Source organism: Chiloscyllium punctatum, chromosome 2, assembly GCF_047496795.1.
Source record: "Chiloscyllium punctatum isolate Juve2018m chromosome 2, sChiPun1.3, whole genome shotgun sequence".
NCBI classification, from domain to species: Eukaryota; Metazoa; Chordata; class Chondrichthyes; order Orectolobiformes; family Hemiscylliidae; genus Chiloscyllium; species Chiloscyllium punctatum.
The window spans coordinates 126,440,518-126,452,603 of NC_092740.1; the positions used below are offsets into that span (position 1 = coordinate 126,440,518).

Genomic DNA, 12,086 nt, shown 5'->3' on the forward strand with positions numbered 1-12,086 from the left:
TATTATGAAGGATATGATAACAGAACACTTGGAAAACATTACAGGATTAGTTAAAATCAATGTGGTTTATACAAGGCAAATCATGCTCAACTAATCGAGTTAACGTTTTGAAGATGTAACTAGTAGAATAGATATAGGAAAACCAATGGATGTGGTGCATTTGAATTTCAAGAAAGCTTTTGATAAGGTCCCAGATAAGGCATTAGTGGGCAAAATTATAACACATGTATTGGGGGCAATATACTGGCATGGAATGGGAATTGGGTAACAGACTAGAAACAGAATGGATGCACGTGGATCTTTTTCTGGGTGGCAGGCTGTGACTCACAATATTGCAGACATCAGTGTTTGGACCCAATATTCATAATATATAGAAACATATATTAGATGAGGGAACCAAATGCAAGATTTCCAAATTTTGCTGATGACACACTAGAGCTAAATGTGAATTGAGAGGATGATGCAAGGAAGCTTCAGAGTGATCCAGACAAGTATGAGCTTACGCATGGTAGATGCAGCATAACATAGATGGATATAAAATTATACACTTTGGTGTGAGATACAGAAAGGTCGAGTAATATTTAAATGGCAATATATAAATTGGAGGAAAAAGGAACCTGGGTGCCCTTGCTCACCAGTCAATGAAATTAGGAAAGCCAATTATAAGTTGGTCTTCATTGCAAGAGAATCTGAGTTCAGACATTGAGATACCTTACTGCAGTTACACAGGGCCTTGGTGAGACTGTAACCAGAGTACTGTGTGCAGTTTTGGCCTCCCTACCCAAGAGAAGATATACTTGCCGTAGAGGAGTGCGGCAGAAGCTCACCAGACTGATACCAGGAATGGGTCATAAAGTGCGGTGCTGGAAAAGCACAACTAGTCAGAAGCATCAGAGGAGTAGGAGTCAACGTTTCGAGCATGAGCTCTTCATCAATTCCTGATGAAGAGCTCGTGCTTAAAACGTCGACTCTCCTGTTCCTCAGATGCTCTCCATCATATGCAGTCCTTGCTTTCTCCTGATATTAGGAATGGGAGGACTGTCCTCTGAGGAAAGTTTGTGTCGACTGGGCCTATATTCATGAGAATCTAGGAGAGTTTAGGAAAATGAAAGGAGATCCAAGTGAAATGTATAAAATTGTAACAGGGCTAGACATACTGGATGCAAGGTGGATTTTTCTGCTGGTTGGGGAGTTTAAAACCTGGAGTCATAGTCTCAGAATATGAGGTAGGTTGTTTAGCCAAAGATGATGTAACATTTCTTCCCTCAGAAGGTACTCAACCTGTGGAACTCACTATCTCAGAAGGACGCGAAGGCTAGATCACAGAGTATATTTAAGAAAAAGTATGATAAACTTTTAGATATCAAAGGCATCAAGACATATGGAGAGAAAGTGGCAACGTGGAATTGAGATGAAGAATCAGTCATAATCATATTGAATGGTAAAGTGGGCTTAAAGGTATGAATGGCTTACTCTTCATCTAGTTTCTTTGTTTCTAAACTTTGATCTAATCAATGACTTTGTATTATTGTTACCACATGCAAAATCAATTCCCCTGCCATTTATGAAACTGACCTTTGCCTGCAGCTCTATGAAGGATACCTGCTCAGTATTTTCCTCCGAAAGATCCACTTCCTGTCCTTTAAGATTGCAGCCACTGCCCCTTTGTTGATAAGCAAGGGCTGCTTCATAAAGCTCTGCTACAGAGAGAAAGCAAGAAACACCACAGATCAGCCTAACGCACACCATAAACTTCAGAAATAAGCCATGATGCAGTGGGATATCATTCTCAGCAGCTAGTCTGGAGTGAATATTGCCCACACTATATCTGCTTAAGGAAGGAACAATCATCTGATTTTAACATTCTCAACCGGTTATCAAATTCCCCATGCCCTAGCCCTCTTCCTCTTGGGACTATCCTGCCATGACTTCTTCCAGCTCAAGAGTTCACCAAGATCCTCTTGCAGCTTGTGGTCATTTGCTCCATAATTGCCAGCTGCACTTCAGTGGCCTGGACTCTAGCTTCCCCCTAAACCTTAGGTGCCTCTGTTTCCTCCTCAAGACTCTCAGTATAATTTGTCTTTTTGACAGAGCTTCTGATAACCTAATCTAATATCACCTTATCAGCTTACTATGAAATTATGTTTGACAATGCTCCTTGCCTTTTTTAACTAAGTTAAAAAGATGCTATACACATGCAAGTTATTGTCGATTACCAAGGAGACTCCAGGAAATTAAGCATGATCTACTGGATAACGCAGTGAGGAACACCCAAAGTAAAATCGTGGGACCATTTACGTTTTCTCTAAGCTTTTTAGCTTCTTAACAATAAAAATATTGGAGATATTTGATGATTTGAGGAGTTTGGAGATGGAAGATTGCAATATAAAGCCACCAGGATAGGTCCAATAGCTGATAACCCTGATCTAACGCTGTGTCAATAGAATCAGTTCAAGCTTAACACCAAAATATTTCAAGAATATGTTTGAAATTTCATGAAAGGTGTGAATCTAAGTAGTTGCTGAACTAACTCCCAAAAAAGTACCTCAACACCACTCAACTGAAAAAAGTTCAGGTAATCAAGTTAATCTTACTCTGTTGAGTACATCTAAAGCCACTTCTCATACAAAGAGCTTATGGGTGAGGACTCCACCCACTATTTATTCATGGGATGTAAGCATCACTGGAAAGGAAATATTTATTCTTCTTTCCTCATTGCCCGTGAGAATGATAGTGATATCCTTCAACTACTGCAAGCCTGAAGGTGAATGTAAAGAAAGGAGTTTCAGGATTCCTCAAATCAGTCTGTCAAACAACAAAAAGGCCTGAATTTGCAAATAACTTATGCCATGGTATCTAAAATGCAAATCATTGTTACAGTACAGGAATGCTGAGAAATACTGACTCAATTAACCTATTCAATTCCATATGGAACATCCAAGCTCCTTGGGAATTTTGCACTAATCCAGAGTGATTACCATAAAAAAAATCAACTGAGGAGAAATTCTCTCATTCATCTCTCATTCCAGCTCTGCCAGTCAATATAATCGTAGGTGGCCTTGGCTCCACTTTCATTTTAGCCACCTTCACTCTTGACTCTTATAAATAAAGATCTTTCAAATTCAACTTTAAATAAATGACCCAGCTGTCACTGGGTTCTCAGGAAAAGAATTCTACAGACCAACATCCTCAAGAAAATGATTTCTCCTCAACTCAGTATTAAATAGGAAACTCTTAAATCTTCAAACTGTCATTCCATCTGGACTGACTCAAAAGGGGGAATATCCTCTCAGTAGCCACTCTTAAAAAAACCTCTCTCAGAATCTTATATGTTTCAATCAGATCACCTCTCAACTTCCCAATTCCAATCAGTATAGGCTCAATTTGCTAAACCTTCCTTCATAAGAAAACAAAAGGTTCGCATTTTTGGATCCCTGCAATCTCTTCTGGGGTAGAAGTGACCTGTATAAAAAAGACGGATTGCACCTGAATTGGAAGGGGACTAATATGCTGGCAGAAAGATTTGCTAGAGGTGCCTGGGAACATTTAACTAGTAAGTTGGGGGGGTTTGGGTTTGGTACCCAGGGAGATAGTGAGGAAGATCAGTCTGAGACTGGTACAGTTGGGAAAAGAAGTTGTCAAAAAGTCAGGAACAAAGCAGATAACGAGGTAGGACTGATAAATTAAACTGCATTTATTTCAACGTAAGAGGCTCAACAGGGAAGGCAGATGAACTCAGGGTGTGTTTAGGAAGATGGGACCTGGATAGCAAAGCAATTAAAGAGATGTGGATCAGGGATGGACAGAACTGGCAGCTTAATATAACAGGATACAATGCTATAGGAAGGTGGTGGTGGTTGGGTTTTGGGCAGGGAGGGGAGCAAGAGAGGAGGAGGAGTTGGCGCTTTCGATAATGGATAATATAATGGCTGTACTTAAGGAAGGATATGTCCATGTAAATTATTTGGGTGGAACCGAGAAATAAGAAAGGGATGATCACCTTATGAGATTTACTATTTATCCTCTGGTAGACAGTGGGAAATTGAGAAACAAATTTGTAAGGAGATCTCAGCTATTCACAAGAATAATAGGGTGGTTATGGTAGGGGATTTTAACTTTCCAAACATAGACATTGACTACCATAGTGTTAAGGGTTTAGACGGAGGAGAATTTGTTAAGTGCGTACAAAACAATTTTCTGATTCAGTATGTGGATGTACCTACTAGAGAAGGTGCAAAACCTGACCTACTCTTGGGAAATAAGGCAGAGCAGGTGACTGAGGAGTCAGTGGGGGAGCACCTTGGGACCAGCGACCATACTTCTATTAGTGGAATACTGTGTGCAATTCTGGTCTCCCTCTTATCAGGAAGGATATTGTGAAACTTGAAAGGGTTCAGGGGAAAGATCAACAAGGATGTTGCAAGGTTTGGAGGATTCAAGCTACGGGGAGAGGCTGAATAGGCTGGAACTGTTTTCCCTGGAGTATTGGAGGCTGAGGGGTAACCTTATACTACAGAGGTTTATAAAATCGTGAGGGGCATGGATAGAGTAAATAGACAAGATATTTTCCCTGGGATGGGAGAGTCCAGAACTAGACAGCATAGATTTAGGGTGAGATTTAAAGGGACCCAAAGTGCAACTTTTCACGCAGAGGTGGTGGTGAAGGCTGGGACAATTATAACATTTAAAAGGAATCTGGATGGTTTTATGAATAGTTTGGAGGGATATGGGCCAAGTGCTGGCAAATGGGGCTAGATTTGGGGTGTCTGGTTGGTGTGGATGAGTTGGATGGAAGAATTTGTTTTCTTGCGGGATACCTGTATGATTCTGAAACCTCTTAGCCCAGGAAGCAACCTGATGAACAATTTGTGAACTGTCTCCAGAGCACAGATATGCCTCACGTAAGAGAACTAAATTAATTGAACAACTTTTTCTCATAGCCATGCATTTCATTAAGATCAACAGATTGATCAGTTTTGCTGAACAAAGGCCACTATGATTGACAAAGACCATCATGAAATAGTTCTGAAGGAATGGATAAATTACTCACAAGGCTGTCTAAGGGCGCTATTTTTACTGACTTGTGACAGGAACATCATCGAAAGGTTTGAAATTAAAATTGAGAAAACATTGGCAGAAGAGAACCCAGTGGGGCAAACAAGAGAACTTTCTTTAAGCACAGCGTGAAAGGATGGTAGAAGCAGTTTCAATAGTAACATTTAAGAAGATGAATGAAATAGACACTTGAAGATGGAATATTTGCAGAACTGTAGGGAAACAACAGGTAGAGTGGGATTAATTCAACAAACATTTTAAAAATAGAACTGTGCCCCGATAGATTCATTGGTCTCCATTTTGCTTTAGCACCCCATGATTTAATCTAAATTAAAGGAAAAAGACAATTTTTCTGATAGCCAGGATCATTCTCCTTTTCTCCTGGTTGAAATTAGACTGATAGTTCGATATCAATCATGGATTACAACTGCTGAAAAAATATAGCTGGGGATCAGGAGCAATCAGAAAATAACCCCACATGCAATGACCAATTCTAACTTCTGTACTTATACTGTTCCAGCACAGATTTATCAAAATTAAGTCGGAGACTGAGATTGTCCATGCAGACTGTGACCCATCCCAAAGTTATCACACTGGGGTGACCACAGCTAAACATTGTTATGAACTGGCCATTTGTTATGTCTCACTATCAGTTCACTGTGCAACAGTCCTGATCCCCCACTATACTCATCTCAAATGCTCACATCATTGTCAGTTAATGTTTAGTAATGTTTTTCTTGTGTTGCAACATTTGTGAGCTGTTGGCTTGGATGGGATGGGAAGACAGCTTGCAGAGAAAATGAGAAATGAACTTCTGGGGGTATTATCGGAGATACTTCATTCTAGCAAAGTCCAAACCAAGCCAACAACCTTCCCTCAATTTTTAGAACCATTCTTCAGGGATTAGTCTCAGGATAAGAATATTGAAGACAGAGGTGAGGAAATTATGAATCCTCAATTCTCTTGTCTTGAGTGCTGTTGTCATTCAGTCAATTAGCATATTCATATCTGAAATTAGTAGATATCTAAGGGAATCAAGGAATTAGGAGATCAAGAGGGTAAGTGGAGTTGATGTAGGTGGTCAATCACGAACTCTGAAAGGCAAAGGAGATTAGAGGGACCTATTGCTGCACCTACAGTGCATCTTAAGTTTAATTATTCCATGTGCAACTTGAAAATAAAGCAAGAGAAGCTACGCCAGTTCTCCAACTACCATACAGAACACACAATTGAGACAGTACTTACTGTCAGCTTCATCCACCCTCATCTTCCTGCTATCTGGCATGAGGGTCTGCCACCGACACTTCATCATCTTATAGCGAACATAACGCTCCAATGCCAGCACTTTACGCTCTCGAGTTGTGGAGGAGCAGGGATACATCCCAAACAGAAACTTCCAAACATCCTTACGAATGCTGGGATCCACACCACCTGAAAAACAAAAGAACAAAACTAGTTGTTCCATTTGCTTCCTCAAATCCTTGGCACCCAGGAGGCATTGGGAATCTTGCAGTTTCTTTTGTGACTAGTGTCTCAGTCCTTAGTAAACATCCTTTCAGATTTCAAAATATTGGAGACTTTCTCCAAGGATTAGATCGAGACTGGAGACATTATGGCTTCATTACTTCTATGGTTTATTACAGCATTGCAGGATTTGTGCTAATTTAAACTGAACATCTAAAAAGAAAGTTTTGGAAAAGAATTATGCACAATCTAAGGACACTTCTTTACAAACAAATTGATATACAGTCAGTTTTGCTACAATGTGGTAGTTCCATGTTTGTGCAATCCCGTGTCCCCAATTCATCAATCGTGTTATAGCAAAGTTGTATTAATGAAACGCGCATTATAGTAGAAATGATATTTATTTTGAGAGCAGTCACTGTCATAAGAAACACAGCAACCACTTTGCATTCAGCAAACTCTCACAAAAAGCAGCATGAAACAAGATTCTTTGCTCTTAGATTTTGATTGAGAGTTAAATACTGGATTGGGCACCAGGGAGAACTCATCCTTCTCACTTTACAAGAGTGGCATATGATTTTGTTCATCCACGTGAAAGGGCAGATTGAGTTTAGCAATTCATCCCAGAAAAGGCACTTGTGACAGCGGAGCAGTCCCTCAGTGGTAGCACAAAGTTTCATCCTAAATTATGGGGCTTGGAACCCCACTCAGAAAGGACAGTACCACCCACTGAGCCAAGATTGTAAAAATGACTTTGGAATCAGAATTTATGCCCACTCTTGGTCCCCCCACCAGTACCCACTCCAGTAATTTTGCTGGTTGCCATTTTAAATCATGTGAAGAGTTGTGAAATCTGAGTGTGCAGTTCCATTGTGAACACCTCCAGTAGCCATAGCAAACAGAGAAAAAAATCCTGGCTAACATTTTATTAAGGCACTTGGCAGCCTGGTTCAGTACAGTAGTCCTTTAGCTGGTTTGTGTTCCTCCATTTCCCTGTTTAAGACACTCTCTTTGGTATTGCTGCCCAGAGTTCACTTGGAGTTCTGCTCGAAGTGATGGTTCACATCCATCTCCTCACAACTGAAGGAAAATGGCTGCTATGTTAACTTCAAATGAGCCGCTGTTCCACCAGGAATATAGAATGAATATAGCAGAAAGAAGATAATCAAATACGTATAATTTTTATACAGAAAGCTGGTCAAAAACATTTAACAGTCATCTTCATAAACTACTGATGGGAGTCCTTCAAAGACCTGCGTGTGATTATGTTCTTGCCTCAGGATTTCTACTTCACATGTCAAAAGCAAGCATTTAGAGTAAGAAACATTGGAATAGGAGCCAGCTCATCTTAGACCACCTGCATGCTTGGCTTTTAACTCACTAGATCGAAGACAAATATACATAGTTTTCAACAATCGGTTTTTGGATTAGTATGCTTGAAGTCAGGCTTACAAGATCTAAATTGCACACCAAACAACTACCTGAAGGACACTAAACATCTAAAGACATCACAGACATCCAGAATTTCCAAGACAGAGTGAATTCTTGATTACGTTCTTGGCCATCCCCACCCAAGGGACACCAATTTCTCCCCAAAGCAATGTCCTGATATCTAGAAAGTAATTTTGAATTACATGCCAATTCAGGAAAACAAACTTAATTTAAATAAAAGAATTATATAGAATTTTCAGCACAGAAACAGGCCATCCAGTCCAACTTAATTGTCAAGAGTAAGGGATAATATCCTAGTGATTAGAAGCCAAGGCTAACGCTCTCGGCATTTAAATACAACTAATAAATCTACAATATAAAACTATTCTCAGTAATGGTGACCATAACAAGCACCATTAATTGTAAAATTCCATCTGGTTCACTGATGTCCTTTAATGAATAAAATCAGTCAGCCGACATTGATTCCAGACCCGTACTAATGTGGTTGACTCTTAACTGTATTATGATAAAGTCTTGCAAGCCACTCAGTTCCAAGGGCAATTTGAATGGGCAACAAATCCTGGCTTTGCCAGTGATCCCCACAGTCCATTAAAATAAATAAACGGTGGTGTTTATGGTCCAAACAAGCCTCATCCCACCCGACTTCATCTATCCCCATCTCCCTATCCACACAAACCTCTTCTGCAAGGCTTGCCAACCTCTTTGCCTGATAGGAGCCATACTTCAATTTCTCACTCATTCTGGGAAGGGAGCTAACTGCAGAAAGTTAACAATTGCCAGAGCAGTAAACTTGAATTTCACCCTTCCAGCGCCTCCCAGTCCGTCCACCACTCACTCAGTCACCCAGTCCCTCACTCACACTTTCAACCAGCTCTCTTGCTAAGCTACTAACCCACCAATCTCAAGCCATTCATTCCCTCCCTGGACCGGACTGTCCTGAAGCCAGTAAATTTCCAGAAATCTTTCCAGTACCGTCAAGGACCCAGGCCCGACTGAGTTAAATTGCACACATTGTGCTGCCCACTGCTCCTCCCATCAGATACTGTTTTGCTCTCTCTTTCGCTGTTTTTGGATTTTACCAGAAATCAGATAAGCATCAATTTTGGCACGTTTGATGGAGACTTTAACTCCATGAGGCCCATTGAGATTTCTTATGCTGTCCTCTGAAAACTGCCTTGTTGGCTATGTACCACCCAAGACTGATTGTGGATAGGCAATATGGCTTTGTGCATGGAATATCATGTCTTACAAACTTGATTGAGTTTTTTGAAGAATTAACAAAGAGGATTGATGAGGGCAGAGGGGTAGACGCGATCTATATGAACTTCAGTAAGGCGCTCGACAAGATTCCCCATGGGAGACTGGTTAGCAAGGTTAGATCTCATGGAATACAGGCAGAACTAGCCATTTGGATACAAAACTGGCTCAAAGGTAGAAGACAGAGGGTGGTGGAGGGTTGTTTTTCAGACTGAAGGCCTGTGACCAGTGGAGTGCTAAAATGATCGGTGCTGGGTCCACTTCTTTTCATCATTTATATAAATGATTTGTATGTGAGCATAAGAGGTATAGCTAGTAAGTTTGCAGATGACACCAAAATTGGAGGTGTAGTGGACAGCGAAGAGGGTTACCTCAGATTACAACAGGATCTTGACCAGATGGGCCAATGGGCTGAGAAGTTGCAGATAGTGTTTAATTTAGATAAATAGGAGGAGCTGCATTTTGGGAAAGCAAATCCCAGCAGGACTTATACACTTAATGGTAAGGTCCTAGGGAATGCTGCTGAACAAACAGACCTCGGAGTGCAGGTTCATAGCTCCTTGAAAGTGGAGTCGCAGGTAGATAGGATAGTGAAGAAGGCACTTGGTATGCTTTCCTTTATTGGTCAGAGTATTGAATACATGAGTTGGGAGGTCATGTTGCAGCTGTACAGGACATTCGTTAGGCCACTGTTGGAATATTGTGTGCAATTCTGGTCTCCTTCCTATCAGAAAGATGTTGTGAAACCTGAAAGGGTTCAGAAAAGATTTACAAGGATGTTGCCAAGGTTGGAGGATTTGAGCTACAGGGAGAGGCTGAACAGGCTGGGCTGTTTTCCCTGGAGCGTTGGAGGCTGGGGGGTGACCTTATAGAGGTTTACAAAATTATGAGGGCCATGGATAGGGTAAATAGGCAAAGTCTTTTCCCTGGAGACGGGGAGTCCAGAACTAGAGGGCAGAGGTTTAGGGCGAGAAGGGAAAGATATAAAAGAGACCTGAGGGGCAACTATTTCACACAGAGGGTGGTGTGGGTATGGAATGAGCTGCCAGAGGAAGTGGTGGAGGCTGGTACAATTGCAACATTTAAGAGGCATTTGGATGGGTATATGAATAGGAAGAGTTTGGAGGGATATGGGCCAAGTGCTGGTAAATAGGACTAGATTGGGTTGGGATATCTGGTCGGCATGGACAAGATGGACCGAAGGGTCTGTTTCCTTGCTGTACATCTCTATGATTTCTATGGCACCTTGCCAATTCTAGCTTCCCTCTGGAGAAAAGTGACCAGGTAACCAGTTTGTGCAACATCTGCAGCTCAAACTTCCATTCACTGTAGCTGTAACACATCAGTCAATTTGCCCCCTGTTGTATTTTACTTGTTAGAAATTGGGTTATTCAAGTAATCCTCCTCTTTGCACTTGAGGTATCCCCAATCTGAACACTTAAATGTACTTTTTTAAAAACTTTTTTTAAAAACACACTTGTATCAATCTTATAGCCATCAAGCCTATTTGTAAGAGAGAGAGAATAAAAAAAAATGACATTGGAGGGTCTGCTTTTCAGTTCAGCTCCTGTTACAAATCCTTCAGCAAAGCCTTCTTCTGAGTCCGATCAGTGCTGTTAGTACCAATGTGGATGATGAGAATTGGATCCCTCCCCTCCCATTCCAAGTTCCTCCCCAGCCCTCAGAAAATACCCTTAATCATGGCATTAGGCAACATAGTCCATAACCCACTTGAAACTGTGGAAGGATTATAATGTTAATTAGTCCTTAGCAATCATCTCTCGGGACTGGAATAGATGGCAGGTCATCAGTTTCCTGCATCATGTCCCTAATCACTGAAATTTCCTTACACACAACAGATTTCTAACTTTTATTTAGGACTACCATTTTGTACTAACATATGAATTTATACTTTTTAAATACAAATTAAATAGGGCTGTTACCCCTTTTAAAGAAACTTACTATCAAAACAGTGCTTCCTTGAAATTGCATGAATGTGTAAGAACTGTCAAAACCAGCAACAGTAAATGAAATTTCACGACCCAGCTGCGGGAGTCAGTTTAATATTCCCTATCCTTTTATTTAGTATGCATATAACTTCTCACTTACTTAGATCATACAGGTCTAGTATTTTTACAATCATTGCTACTTTAATGACAGAAGGACTAACCCCTCTTAATTGTGCAAGCTCAGACCAGACAGACATTCTAATCCCATCAGGAGTAACAGCCAGCATTTAGTAAGTGCTTAAAGCATCTCTTGCTTCCCCAGGACAGATGCCACACAAGCTTATGTACAATAGATTCAACTATGTGACACCACAGTGCTAAAATTTTAATGTATGTAAAAACTGAGTAGAGGTTACTGTAAAATTGTACTTTGGATTCTATTGCCGCCTCGAACCGTGCAACTGCAGATGCTCAATAAAGAGGCTTTTTTTTGCCAGTCACTGATCTCTTGTCAGTATTGAACACGATCCCAAGCCAAAAACTATCATTACCATCTCTGGGAAGAGTTTAGCCATGTTCACTGGTGAGGCAAGCATAGCTGACTCGTTGCCATACTTTAAATTGAAAGCAGCCAAAGTACACAGAATTCGGTTAAAATACCAAACACATTTTTTACATGTGTCTACGGTTACTTATTCTACTTGGTTACCAATGCTGTCACTGTCCTCAGCTTTTTCCTCTGGACAAAATCATTACCATAATGTCATCACATGCAAATGTGTGAAGTACAGACTCAACACAGTTTATGTTCATAATTTCTTGAACATCTTGCTCACCCAATGAGTGTGCAGCTCGTGTGGACCTCTCTCACAGAATCGAACAATTCCAAAAATCACCTTCTCATTAGAT

General features: G+C 40.7%; 1 protein-coding gene across 3 annotated transcripts in view; it reads right to left on the reverse strand.

The window, feature by feature from the left end:
* The window catches only part of LOC140488967 (TBC1 domain family member 15), a 51,772-nt gene that overhangs the window by 31,629 nt on the left and 8,057 nt on the right, over positions 1 to 12,086 (reverse strand). For all 3 annotated transcript variants that reach the window (XM_072588204.1, XM_072588198.1, XM_072588212.1), the window contains exons 2-3: positions 6,301 to 6,486; positions 1,576 to 1,700 (exon numbers count right to left, since the gene is read on the reverse strand). In XM_072588204.1, coding sequence (XP_072444305.1) covers positions 1,576 to 1,700; positions 6,301 to 6,486 — 311 coding nt within the window. The remainder of the gene's footprint in view (positions 1 to 1,575; positions 1,701 to 6,300; positions 6,487 to 12,086) is intronic.